The sequence below is a fragment of the Malania oleifera genome, chromosome 6 (genome assembly GCF_029873635.1).
Source record: "Malania oleifera isolate guangnan ecotype guangnan chromosome 6, ASM2987363v1, whole genome shotgun sequence".
In the NCBI taxonomy this organism is placed as follows: domain Eukaryota; kingdom Viridiplantae; phylum Streptophyta; class Magnoliopsida; order Santalales; family Ximeniaceae; genus Malania; species Malania oleifera.
In genome coordinates, this window is record NC_080422.1 from 401,935 (window position 1) to 416,745 (window position 14,811).

Here is a 14,811-nt window from a genome sequence, read left to right on the forward strand (position 1 = left end):
CTTCCATACCAACCCTACCTCTAGATGCTTTCCTACCTTTGTGCATTTAAATGACATCTAAATCTTTGTAATACCCAATCAAACAGATTGAAACCCCCTTTGCATTTCATTGAAAGTAGGTATGCCATCAATGAACCAAGATAGCCTCTCTAGAAAACCTAACCCACCTATTACGAGAGACATTATTCTCGACCACGAGCAAAGATGCGATCTATACAACCTTATCTTATCGTAGATCAAAGCGTTTACCTCCAATTGAAGCGATTGTTCTAGCATTGGATACCACAAGAACACCCATTGCGTCGAACGCACGAAAGTGGGAAAGGAAAATTTTGTGTGCAAGAGAGAGAGAGAGACATCTCACCCTTCGTAAAAGAATGCGATTCAAAAGGTTTGGGACTAGAGCTATGATGGAGTGCTTCTTAGTTTGGTATTATTCATTAATCATCTTGTGCCCACCGCTCAACAAAATGGGATTGTAGAGAGGAAAAGTAGACATATCCTTGACATTACTTGCACGTTATTTTATCCAATGCATGTATCTAAAGTGTTTTTGGAGTGATGTTGTACTTATTGTCTGCTATTTTATCAACAGGATGCCAGCCACTATTCTTATTGCTAAAATTCTCTACTTCGTTCTCTTTCCTAATTCACCTCTATTCTTTCTACCTCCTTATATATTCGGGTGTGTGTCCTTTGTTCATTAGCTAACTCTTAGGGTGGATAAGTTGGACCCTCGTGCTATAAAATGTCTCTTTGGACTGCTCATGCACTTAAAAGCGATATCATTGTTATAATTCTACTCTACCTCACTTATTTGTTTCTGCCGATGTTACCTTATTTGAGTCTACACCATATGACACTTAGACACTCAGTCCCTAAGTGCTTTGGATCTCAGTGAATCTCTTCCTTTGCCTAATCTTCCAAGTTCAATCGTCCTAATTTGCAGGTGTATTCTTGACGGTAGCTCCAAGGAAGAGAGTCCCCTCTAGCTTCTATTACCACGTCTTCGGCTTCCTCGTCTGATGATCATATTTCCCATGATATTGATCCTCCTATTTCTATGTAGAAAGGTAAACACACATGTAGACAACATCTCTTCTCCAACTTTGTTTGCTATGACTTCTTATCACCCTCCTATTATTGTTACTTAATCATTTGTTGCCCTTCCTAAATCTATTTCTAAAGCCTTAGCCCACTTTGGGTGGAGGAGTGCAATGATTGAAGAGATGAATGCTTTACAAGATAATGATGCTTGGGAATTAGTATCTATTCCTCCTTACAAATTTGGGATTGGTTGTCGTTAGGTATATATTGTGAAAGTCAACCATGATGGTTTTGTGGCTCGTTTGAAGCCATGTCTTGTTGCTAGGGGTATAGTTAGGTCTATGGTTTGGATTCTTCCAACACTTTCTCCCCAGTTGCCAAACTTATATTAGTACATCTATTCATCTCCTTGGCCACTACTTGTCATTGGACTCCGCATCAACTAGAAGTGAAAAATGCCTTCTTGCATGGCGATGTTGTGAAGGAGTTTTATGTGGAGCAACCACCTAGGTTTGTTGTTTATGGGGGAGTTAGGTTTAGTGTGTCGGCTCAAAAAGGCATTATGTGGTTTAAAATAGTATCCCAGAGCATTTGGTTTATTCAATATTTTAGTACCTTAATTTGGCCTTTGACGGTATGTAGTGGATCACTTTGTGTTTTATCTTCATATTTCATCGGGTAAGATCCTTATTGTGTATGGGGATGATATTGTAATGAAAAGTAATGATTATTAATGTATTCAGAGCCTAAAACATTTTCTATGACTAAGTTTCAAATCAAAGATTTGGGACCATTGAAACACTTCTTGGGTGTAGAAGTATCTATATCTCATATGGGAATTGTTTCATAATAGAGGATGTTCTTGATATTTTGGATAAAACTAGCCTGTTGGGATCCAAATAGCAAATTAATGTCAGATATTGGTAATTTGTTGCCTAATCCTGGACAATACCGGAGACTTGTTGGAAATTTGAATTGCCTCAATCACTCGGTTGGACATGTTTTTCGCAACGAGTGTTTTGAGTTAATTTCTAGATTCTCTAAGGACAATTCATTGGGTTGTTAATTCACATCTTGAGATATCTCAAAGGTGCACCTCGGAGAGGTCTCTTATATCGAGATTAGGACCACACTTATGCTTAGGGTTATGCTGATGTAGATTAGGCTGGATCACCTTGAAACTGAAGATCCACTACCATGTACTATATTTTTGTTGGTGGTAATCTAGTTTCCTAGAAGAGTAACAACCAAACTATAGTGGGTAGGTCAAGTGCTGAATCAGAACATAGGGTTCTGGCTTAGACTACATGTGAGCATCTTTGGTTGAGAATGGGCTTTCCATATTCTCAGCCTATGGAGTTGATGTGTTATAATCAAGCTGCTCTTCAAATTGCTTCCAACTCGATCTTCCATGAGCAAAGTTGATTGCCACTTGCAAAGTTGATTGCCACTTTGTTTGAGATAAACTTGTGCAAAAGCTTAGTGCCACCACTTATGTGAAGTCCGATATGCAATTTGCTGATTTGTTTACCAAAGCTTTGGGGGTGGTCGTGTTAAATTTATTTGTAACAGGCTAGGAGCATATGATATCTATGCTCTAGCTTGACGGGGGGTGTTAATGGTTATTTTAGTCGTTTAGTATTATTATTTCTGTAAGTGTTATGCTAATAAGTGAGAATTAGTAAGACTATTATGGTCATTAGAATGTATTTGATATGTATTATAAAATATAAATAGAGGGAAAGACCAATCGTTGTGTTACTCTGTTAGGTCATTCATTTAATCAAAAAATCTCAACACACTGATGTGTCAGTGATGTGTGTGTGGATGACGCCTAGAACCTGAAAATTTGCTCTGGACTCTGAGAAATTCAGTCCAGCCATTATATTTTGGAAGTTCTTATGAAGTTTTGAGATGCCTAGGCGATATTGGATTGCAAGTGCACTGTTGACATCTAGGAGTACAAATCAGTCCTACCAATCCCCAAGTTTAGATTTAGCTGCAGTATTTTGTGGAATTTTTGCAAAATATTCAATATTTTCATGAAAAATTGAAGATCATTTGTAAGAAAATTTAAATTTCTATGAGAAATTGGGAGCAAAAGTCCAAGATATTGCAGGAACAGCTGAGATTGATTGCTTGGTTGCATTTGGGTATAAAAAATGACTTGTTAAACTTGTTTACTGCTTGAAGGATTGGGAAAATTAGTAAAACTGCATAGTTCTTACATTGTATTTAAATACAGACTAAATCAGCTAGTCCAACAAGGCCAAACTAAAATATGATAGCGCGCATATAGTTTGTAATATTTCTTTCATCCTTCATGTGGACAAATTCATTTTTCTGTAACTTAGGGTACTGTCTATCCACTAAACTGACATTTTAGCTTTTGTAAATTTATAACTAAACTACAACAACAACAACAAACCAAGCCTTAAGTCCCACTAGGTGGGCTTAGCTACATGAATCCTTTTCTGCCAATTTATGCGATCATGGATAATTTCTTTCGAAAAATTCATGGCTATTAAATCCTTAATCACTATCTTCTTATGAGTTATTTTAGGTCTACCCCTAGCCCTTCTATTGCCCCTTACAGTGACTAACTCATTGTTACTCACTCGTGGCCTACGTTGCAAGTGTCCAAATCATCTGAGTCGTCCCTCCTTTATCTTATCTTCTATAGGAGTTTTGCCTAACTTACCGTGAATATGTTCATTTCTTAATTTATCTTTTAATGTTACGCTTCTCATCCATCTAAGCATTCTCATCTCAGCAACTTTTAGTATCTGGATGTGTTGTTTCTTAGTTGCTCAACATTCTGATCCATATAACATAGCTGATCTTACAGCTGTCTTATAAAATTTTCCTTTTAATTTTAAGGGTTTTCTACGATCACTAAGCACACTTGAAGCACTTCTCTATTTTACCCAACGTACTTTAATTCTATGTATTACCTCTTCGTCAATTTCTCCCTCAGCTTGCATAATATTTCCAAGGTATTGAAATCTGCTACTGTTACTGATTTCTTCATCATCAAGTTTAACTTTGTCTTTAATATTCCTCCTACTATTATTGAAATTACATTTCATATATTCTGTCTTATTTCTACTTATCATAAAGTATCTAGATTCTAAAGCTTCTCTCCATAATTCTAACTTATGCTCTACTCCACCCCTAAGTTTCGTCGATCAAGACAATATCATTAGCAAACAACATTCACCATGGAATGTCATTTTGGATACTCCTAGTCAGTTAATCAATCACTAAAGAAAAAAGATAGGGGCTCAAGCCAGATCCTTGATGTACATCTATGTGATTGGAAATTCTCTAATCTCTCCACCTATAGTCCTAACACTAGTCATTACTCCAGCATACATATCCTTAGGAACGTTAGTGTATTTACTATATGGACCATTTTTTTTTAAACCCACCATAGAACTTCCTTAGGTACCCTATCATATGCTTTCTCTAAATCAATAAATACCATATGCAAGTCCCTCTTCTTTTCCCTAATCTTTTCCATTAATCCTCTTAAAAGATAAATAACTTCTGTAGTAGATCTCCCAGACATAAAACCAAATTGATTTTCTGAGACCTTTGTTTCTTGCCTTAATCTTTGTTTAATTACCCTTTCGCACAGTGTCATTATATGACTCGTGAGTTTAATTCCATGATAGATATTATAATTTTGAATATCTCCTTTATTTTTGTATATAGGTATTGAAGTGCTAAATTTATAACTGAACTCACTCTCTAATGTTTGTTCGACTGATCATCTTCGTCATCATTGTCATCGTTATGATTATTATTCATTATTACTATAATGATGATCATCATCAATGTTTAGAAAGGTGAGGGTGTAGGTGAGGCAGAAGCCTTAAGCCATCAAAGCGTAAGTCTTTTGGGAATTTTTTTTAGACTAAAATGTGTAAATAAATTGCATATGTTTTAAAAAATATTAATAATAATAAATAAATGATCCTAAACAACATGTAGGCATTATAAGAATACTACATTGACGTCACTAAGTAAAACATGGGATGTGTTAGCTATAACATTACGAAGTGAAAAATTATTTTCATGATCTATTATGCACTCAACTATTTTGGAAAGGTTGAGGTTCTAGAGTTTTAGAGATCAACTTGTATTATGATATTTCTGTACATATATTAAAATTTTCTAGCCAAATCTAACATGAAAACCTCAAGTTATGGTTGAAGCTATTTTGGATGACGAGTTTTTGACTTCCCCCTAGGATGGCTTTTTGACACTATTTGGCTTAGTAGAGAGGCCGCTCTATTTGGCATGGTACATGGCTTACTGAGAATGATGTTCATGAGAGTATTCTTGAGTTTTTAAGAGTGGTATTTGCAATCCTACTTCTCATAATTGAGTTGCTTTCAGCCAAGGAGTATGGCGGAGGACCATCACCACCACTTAGATTGCTGATTTGAGACATTTATTTTAGAAGTAGGCTAAGGAGATTAGGATTCATTTTTAAGCTTCAGAAAAATTCTGTTATATTTTTCAATTTTTGTATATATATATTTTTAATAGTTTTAATTATTGGGCGACTTGTGTAATTCGCTGCAGGCGGTACATATACTTGGTAGATATATGCATGGAGTTGATTTTTTCAGTTAAATTGAACTTAAGATTTCCCCTTGTTTTTTCTGCTCTCTTTCTCTTCTCTCTGTTTTTTCCTCTTATCTATTCTGTCTGTCTGCTGTACTGCATCAGCATCACGTATCTTCTTCGAGACAAAAATAGAGTGATTAGAGTATAGCACTACATAAAGCCAAAAATAGAAACCACCACTGCTTAAGCCCATAAATGGTTTTATGTAGCTTTGGTTTGTCACTCTTCCCCTGAGCAACATACCCTTGTGTACTAGAACCTGGACACCAAAGTCCTTGGTCACTTTCCCTATTGCTGTTTCAGTACTTAATCTTCCTTCTACTCTGTGTTTGTGCGTGTGTTTCCATGTCTATTTCCTCTGTTCAGATGATGATGTGGATCTTCATCCTGGTAAGGAATTGGTTACGTGACGTAGAGTGTATACCTATTAAGAATCATCCTGCTTGTTCTATTAAAAGGCTCAAATCCTGGTTGTGGCCATGGCCAAGGGATATACCCAGACTTATGATGTTCATTACTTTGAGACGTTCACTCTTGTAGCACCGCTGAATTCTATTAGATTATTTCCTTGGCTGCTAATTTTGATTAGCCATTATCCCAGTTAGATATTATGAAAGCCTTCATGAATGAACCTTGAAGAATTGACATACATATAGCAAGAATGAGTCGCAGGAAAATCCAAGTTTAGCTAAGATGAATCTCCTGAACCAGAAAACCTCACTTGATGGATGGGTGGTTGAAATTGTGTCTACATGGTCGTACTGTTTTCAGTTCCCATCCTGTATTGCCCATATACATTCAGGTAGCATTTGGTTCACAGTTGGAATAGTAATCAAAATCAAAATCAGAATTCACTAGAATCGGAAACAGAATATCAGATTCCTCTCTCATGTTTGGTTTAGCATAGAATCGGAATTGAAGTTGTATTATAGTTTTTGGTATATATAGACATAAGAATCGGAAATGAGTCTAGTTTATCAATTATGTAGTTTAGTACAAAAAGATTATTCAATTAATTTAATATGGAATAATAATATTTTCAATACATAATTATTATATTATATTATTTTATTAATTTATGTACTTGATTATACTTTGCATATTATATTTTATCATGTTTTTTATTATTATTATTATTTTATTTTAACTGTATTATTAATATTATATTTTATCTTATATTTATAAGTATTATATTTTAATATGTAATTTATTAAATGTAAATAAAAATGTCATATATTATAACACTATAACTTAATATTATTTAATATAAAATAATAATATAGTAAACTGTAAAACAACCACCATAGCATTATATTTTATTACACTATAGTATTTTGTTCTTTTTTTGTATATTATATCATTATTAAAATTTACTATTATATTTTTTTTATGATATTAATAGTTAATATTTTATTTATTTTAAGGTTATACATAATAATATAATAAATAAATAATAATACCACAATTACATCGTAGTATTCTATAATTTAATACTACTCTATTACTTTTTATGTGATATAATATTATTATATATAGTATAAATTTATATTTAATGATGTCATTATATTAATATTATTTTTTAGATATATGTAATATATATTATATTATATATGGTATTATATTAATATTATTATTTTTATATTTATGTGGTATATATTTTATTATTTTATATATAATATTACATTATAATATATATGTGCATGCGTATATTTATTATATAATAGTATTATATTTTTTTCTATATTATATCATTATTAAATTTTATTATTATATATTTATAATTGATGCTAATTATAAATGTTTTATTTTATTTTTAAGATTACAAATAATAATATTATAAATCAATAATCATACCACAAATTTATCATAATACTATTAGTGTTATATGTTATAATATTATTATATATAATAAAAAAATATTAATAAAGATGATTTGATATTCATGTTAATATATAAAATAATATTTTAAATAGCAATAATGATATCATAATATTAATATTTTTTTAAAATTTATGTAATATATATTATATTAATATAAATTATTGTATTATAATAAGTGCTGTGTTTTCAATACTCAAGATTTGATTTCGGATTATGAGTTAGGAATCAAAATGTAGGCAAAAAGGGGAATCCATTCCTGCATGGAATGGGAATCGGAATGAAACTACCATAAAACAAATGTTAGGAATGAGAGTCAATCATTTCGATTTCAATTCATAGAATTGATTCCCAATTACCAAACACTACCTCAAATATTTTTTTGGAGTGGTAACAGATGTTGGGAACAATGGTAGAAGTATCTTACAAATAAATGAGGGTCAAAATAGGAGGATCAACTAAAGAAAGAGAACCACTAATAGCTGGTCTACCAAGAGTAGACTCGTTCATAGAATACCTAGCACAAGAACAATAATCAAACAAATAAGCCTTAAGTCCCACTAGGTGGGGTCGGTTATATGAATCATTTTTCGCCAATTTATGCGATCATGGACCATTTCTTTTGATAGATTTAGGGATATTAACTCTTACTCACTTTCTTCTCTCAAGTTATTTTAGGTCTACCCCTACCCCTTCTACTGCCCTCCGCAGTAATTAACTCACTCTTCCTCACTGGTGCATTATGTGGCCTACGTTGCAAGTGTCCATACCATCTGAGTCGTTCCTCCCTTATCTTATCTTCTATAGGAGTTACACCTAATTTATTGCAAATATTTTCATTCCTTAAATTTATCTTTCAATGTTATACTACTCATCCATCTAAGCATTCTCATCTTGACAACTTTTATTTTTTGGATATTATGTTTCTTCGTCGCCCAACATTCTGATCAATATAGCATAACTGGTCTTATATCTGTCCTATAAAACTTCCCTTTTAATTTTAAGGGTTCTATGATCACAGAGTATACTTGAAGCACTTCTCCATTTTACCTAACCTGCTTTAACTCTATGCATTTCATCATCTTCAATTTCTCCTTCAGCTTGCATAATAGATCCAAGGTATTGAAATCTACAAGTGCTATTTATTTCTTCATCATCAAGTTTAACTTTGTCTCCAATATTCCTCCTATTATTACTAAAATTACATTTCATATATTCAGTCTTATTTGTACTTATCCTAAAGCCTCTACATTCCAAAGCTTCTCTCCATAATTCTAACTCAGCCTTTACTCCGCCCCTAGTTTCATCAATTAATACTATATCATCTGCAAACAACATACACCATGGAACCTCCTTTTGAATACTCTTGGTCAGTTGGTCCATTACTAAAGTAAAAAGATAAGGACTCAAAGTAGATCCTTGATGTACACCTATGATGATTGGAAATTCTCAAGTTTCTCAATATATAGTCCATACACTAGTCATTACTCCATCGTACATATCCTTAATGACATCAGTATACCTACTACATACACCCTTTTTTTCTAAAACCCACCATAGAACTTCCCTAGGTAGCCTATCATATGCTTCCCCAAGGTCAATAAATATCATATGCAAGTCCCTCTTCTTTTCCCTAAACTTTTGCATTAATCTTCTTAAAAGATATATAGCTTCTATGATAGATCTCCCAAGCATAAAACCAAATTGATTTTCTAAGACCTTCGTTTCTAACCTTAATCTTTGATCAACTACCCTTTCCCATAGTTTCATTGTATGACTCATAAGTTTAATCCCACGATAGTTATTACAATTTTGAATATCTCCTTTATTTTTGTATATAAGTATTAAAGTGCCTTTCCTCTATTCATTTGATATTTTCTTAGTTTTTATAATTGTATTAAATAAATTAGTTAACCATATAATTCCGTTATCATCTAAGCATTTCGAAACTTAAACTAGGATGTTATCTGGTCTCATAGCTTTCCCATTTTTCATCTTTTTAGTGCAAACTTAACTTCATTAACTTTAATTTTGCGAATAAATTCATATTTTTAATCTTTTCCTCGTTTGAAAATTCTAAGTTTAATTCTTTTATTTGGTTTTCATTAAACAACTTACTAAAGTAACTTCACCATCTTTCTTTAATGTCTTCGTCCTTGACGAAGACAATATCATCCTTATTTTTTATGCATGTTACATTTCCTAAGTCATTACTCTTCCTTTCTCTAGTTTTAGTAAGTTTAAATATATCTCTTTCCCCGTCTTTTGTATCTAATCTATCATACAAACTATTAAATGATTTGTATTTAGCTTCACTAACGGCCTTTTGCATCTTTTCTTGTCTCCTTATACTTTTCAAAGTTATCCCTGTTTCTACATTTTTTCCACGTTTTATACCAAATTCTTTGTCTTTACGACTTTTTGTACATCTTTATCCCACCACCAACTTTCTTTGCTATTCGAGAATCTTCCCCTTGATTCACCTAAAATCTCTTTTGCAATCTTTTAAATAGAGTTAACTAATCTACTCCAAAGAGTATTTGTATCTATCCCATCCTCTATAGTCCAATCCCCATCTTTGATCATTTTATCTTTAAATTTTATTATATTTTCTCCCTTTAGGTTCTACCACCTAGTTCTCTTACACTAGTTTATTTTATCATTTTTCTTCCATTTTTTAATACATATATCTAATACTAAGACTCTATGTTGTGTGGTTAGGCTTTCACCTGGAATAACTTTACAATCCTTGTATGATAAACGATCTACCTTCCTAGTTAAAAAAAAAAAATCTATTTGACTTCTATTTTGTCCACTTTTAAAGGTTATTAAGTGTTCTTTTCTTTTCTTAAAGAAAGTATTCATTATACTAAAATCATATGACATAGCGAAGTCTAAGATCATCTCTCCAGGTTCATTTTTGTCTCCATATCCATATCCTCTATTTATCCTCTCATAATTTTTATAATCCCTTCCATGTGTCCATTTAGATCTCCTCCTATAAATATTTTCTCAGTCTCTGGTATGCCTTGTATAATACTATCCATATCTTTCCAAAATTATCTCTTAAGATTTTCTGTTAAGCCAACTTGAGGAGCATAAGCACTAATGATATTTATAACTCGTCCTAATACTATCTTGATTTATATAATTCTATTCCTTACTCTATTTACATCAACAACGCTATCTTTTAAGTTTTTGTCTATAATAATTCCAACTCCATTCTTATGTTTTTCTTTTCCAGTATACCAAAGTTTAAATCCTGATTTATCAATTTCTCTAGCTTTCTCCCCCACCCACTTAGTTTTTTGAAGACAAATTATATTAGTTATTCTTCTGATCATTATGTCCAAAATTTCCATGCTTTTACCCGTATGAGTCCCTATATTCCAAGTTGCTAATATAATCCTAGTTTCCTGAACTAACAACTTTACCTGCCCACGTCCAGAATGATGCAAGAACCCTTGCATATTTGACGCCGTACCTAGGCGCCGACACGGCGCGTTGCTTTGGGATGATGACCTAGCCCACCCTTGCCCACTTTTCATTACACCCGGGTGATACAAGTGCAACGCGTCGCTCGTAGGGGACACCTCAGCAAATATTCGATAAAAATTCATATCATAGTGATCTGACAAATTTTACGCTAGCTGTTAGCTACCTAACACAACCCTCCTCCTTTACTTAGGCTTAGGACTGGCCGTGTGTGAAAAAATTAGGACATTAAGTACATTACAGGCGGAGTTAGCACAAGAACAATCATGTATTCCCTAAATAAGATCACAACTGGACTAAGTTTTTGCATGGGTTCTATAATACCTAACAAAGACACACTTAACAGGGTAAGGAGACAACCTTTCCCTCCATGACACTAGATGGCATCTTGTGATTTAAAAAACAAGTCACAAAAATCACACAAGTCCTGTAAATTTTGGAACATTATCAGACCTGAAAACTTTAATACTAATACCTAATTGATTCTTTATTTCATTATATAATTGGATGAGTACTATCACATTAAGAAACCCTATCTCTTAAGAACTATAACTAAGTCATAGGAGAAAGCTCATCCACAAAAGGCACAAAAAAATACCAATGATAAGATGGGTTCTTGATCCTAGGTTCAAGTACTAATTTATAAGCACAGTAATAGTAGGGATCTAGAAGTTGCTTTTTTATGGTTTATATTTTTGCACTGTTGGTCAAAGGATCTGCTTTTCGGTTTAAATGAATTCTGGAGGCACTGCAATTGACTATGCCATAATGTCAACCCTTTCTTTGTAAGGAGTGATTATGGTTGTAGGTAGGTTTTATCACTCATATCTTTGCTGGGAAAAAACTGTGGCCAACTTCCTAAATTGTAATTGCTGAGGCTTGATATACATTGTTGACCCACAACCTTACAGCTTCAGCTTTTTGGTGAAGTGGTAATCTACCATTATATTAGAACTGTAGTTGCTAAGAGGTCCTGGGTTCTAGTCTTGTTGCCCATGTTTAATGTATGCAAAAAAAAAAATGTGTTCCTAGGATGAGTATGTTCATTGTTTGTTTATCTCTCTATGTGCAATCAGGTTGCACGTGCAGGGGAGTTTTAAGATATACATTGTCGGCTGACAACCCTAGTAGGTTAAGCTTTTAGGTGAAGTGGTAAAAAGAAAAAAGGGAGTCCTTGGGCCACAAAGCTCTATGCTTTGCGAGGATAGGGGGATGGTCATCACAGTGTACGCTGCCTTACCCCTGCTTTTATGTACAGAAGCTGTTTCCTTGGGCTCTCAAACCTTTGACCAATCGGTCACAAAGGAGAAACCTTACCATGGAAAAGCTTGATTTGATATCATGAAAAAGCTTGATTTTCTGTTTCTAGTTTTATAATTTAATTATTTTTAACCTGTTTCATTATTTCCCTAGTGCTCAGGGTAAATTATTTTTTAACCACGGATAGCAGTTTTGGTGCTCAATTTACAGGTATTGCTTCCAAATACCTGACAACTACCCATTGGCTTCAGCAGCACCTTTATTATGTGCTGGAATTACTGTTTACACACCTATGATGCGCCATAAGATGAATCAACCAGGTAAATCTCTAGGTGTGATTGGGTTAGGTGGTCTTGGTCACTTGGCTGTCAAATTGGGAAAAGCTTTTGGATTGAATGTGACAGTTTTTAGCACAAGTATATCCAAGAAAGAGGAATCCTTAAATGTACTTGGTGCAGACAAATTTGTGGTCTCATGTGATCAACAGCAGATGATGGTAAGTATCCGTAGAGCAATGTTGTCAAATGCCTGTGATTTGCTCAGTATAATGATGGATTTTTTGGCCGATGCCTAACCATCGTGAACATACAAACATGATACTACTTCCTTATGGAGCATTACTGATATGTTTCTAAATAAGAACTATACAATTTGTTTTCAAATGACAAGCATTTGGTTCAAATCAAGGAGGCAGATCTAAGTAAGCAATAATTGACCATGAATCGTGCAATCTTCTGTTTGAATCTTATGATTTGTGATTCCAACCCTACAATTCAACTTCTAGTAAGAAACCCAATTTTTGAAAACCTAAAATTTTCATTTTTTAATGCAAAAGGCCTTAAAACCTTTTTCAATGGCCTTTAAAATAAAATTCACAGATCTATTAATTTTCATCTCTCTTTTGATTGTTTAAAATTTTAGGGTTCCTGAACTTTTGAGTTTGGAAATTCTGTTAGATCTCCATTCGTCCAATTCATGACCCTACCTAGTAGGACATAAGGCTTTGTTGTTGTTCTTAACTTGTCCAGTTCTCCTCAAGAATAATTTATTTCGAAGCCAGATGTGTTTAGATTTAAAGTTCCTTTTTTTACATTTCAAACTAGAGCGATTTTTTACTTTTTAGTAGATAATATGATTTTCATTTCAATTAATATGATCATTCAATTTTCTTCTATACATATATATATAGACATATTATATTTATTTGTTTAAAATTTACATATATACTAGTATTTTTTCACTGTTTTTCAAATTTGTGCCTGAATATTACAGCTCAATTTGATTCTCAATTCTTGATTCATAAAATATAATATTTTGATTCTCTATTCAAATCTCAATTTGACAATCAGGTTGTGGAGAAATTTTTACATGGTTTGCATAATAAGCATTGGAAATGATGACTTGGCCCTTGGGCTTTGGTTGGTTGATGGTTATCGTCTTATGTGTAGGCTCTGGAAAAATCATTTGACTACATAATTGACACTGCTTCTGGGGATCATCCCTTTGATCCATACATGTCACTGTTGAAGACTGCTGGTGTTCTTGTTCTGGTGGGCTTCCCAAGTGAAGTAAAATTCAGTCCCGCTAGCCTTATAATAGGTAGTTTAATAGTTGATTATGATTTACACATGTATTTATCCACTTTGATAGTCAATGCAGTCATGCCATGGCAACTCCAGAATTTTTCTTAGTGTATTGAAAGTGTAATTTTTTTTCCCTGACAGGCATGAAAACTGTTTCTGGGAGTATGACGGGTGGTACAAAAGAAATGCAAGAAATGTTGAATTTCTGTGCTGCACATGGAATTTACCCTGAGATAGAAATAATTCCAATTCAATATGCAAATGAAGCTCTTCAGAGGCTTATAAAGAAGGATGTGAAATATAGATTTGTGATTGATATTGAGAATTCCCTGTAATGACACCATAAAGAGACTTGTTCCACCTCAACTGAAGTCATACATTCATAAATTCATGTGAAATGAAAGCAACTAGTGCATTGGTGATCCTTGTACGCGGGTGGTATGTATTTACTTAAGCCTATTTATGATTGATGTTGTGCTTGTAACTGGTCATGGTACTTTCTGGCAATGCAAGTACATGAACAATTGTCCATGAGAGTATTTTTGTTGATGTGCTTGTAACTGGTCATGGTAATTCATGTGAAGCAATCCTTGGGGAGAATCTTGTTTTGTAATAAACATTGTTATTTTAACAACAAATTTTGTAATAAAGCCTATATCATTTATGTTGTGGTAAGTCCTACTTTGATTAGGTTTCGTCAATTTTGTTTTGCGTTAGTTTTGAATTCACATAGATAATTGGCATATCATAAATTTCATTTAAGATGTTGAAATTATTGCAAGAACTAAGCCTACATTATAATTTCAAATTTTACTCTAGAAGCCAAATTATTGCAATAACTAAGCCTATATATAATTTTGGAAAAATTATGCAAATCCCTTTTATAGTTTTACTCAAATACAAGGAGGTA

The 14,811-nt window shown here is 33.1% G+C and overlaps 1 protein-coding gene across 4 annotated transcripts in view; it reads left to right on the forward strand.

Annotated features, from left to right (window-relative positions):
- Positions 1–14,576, forward strand: part of LOC131158796 (probable cinnamyl alcohol dehydrogenase 1) — a 75,804-nt gene extending 61,228 nt beyond the window's left edge. For all 4 annotated transcript variants that reach the window (XM_058113667.1, XM_058113668.1, XM_058113669.1 and 1 more), the window contains exons 5-7: positions 12,529–12,814; positions 13,767–13,917; positions 14,043–14,576. In XM_058113667.1, the coding sequence (XP_057969650.1) occupies positions 12,529–12,814; positions 13,767–13,917; positions 14,043–14,236 (631 nt within the window). In that variant the 3' untranslated portion in view covers positions 14,237–14,576. The remainder of the gene's footprint in view (positions 1–12,528; positions 12,815–13,766; positions 13,918–14,042) is intronic.
- The last annotated feature ends 235 nt before the right edge of the window (positions 14,577–14,811 follow it).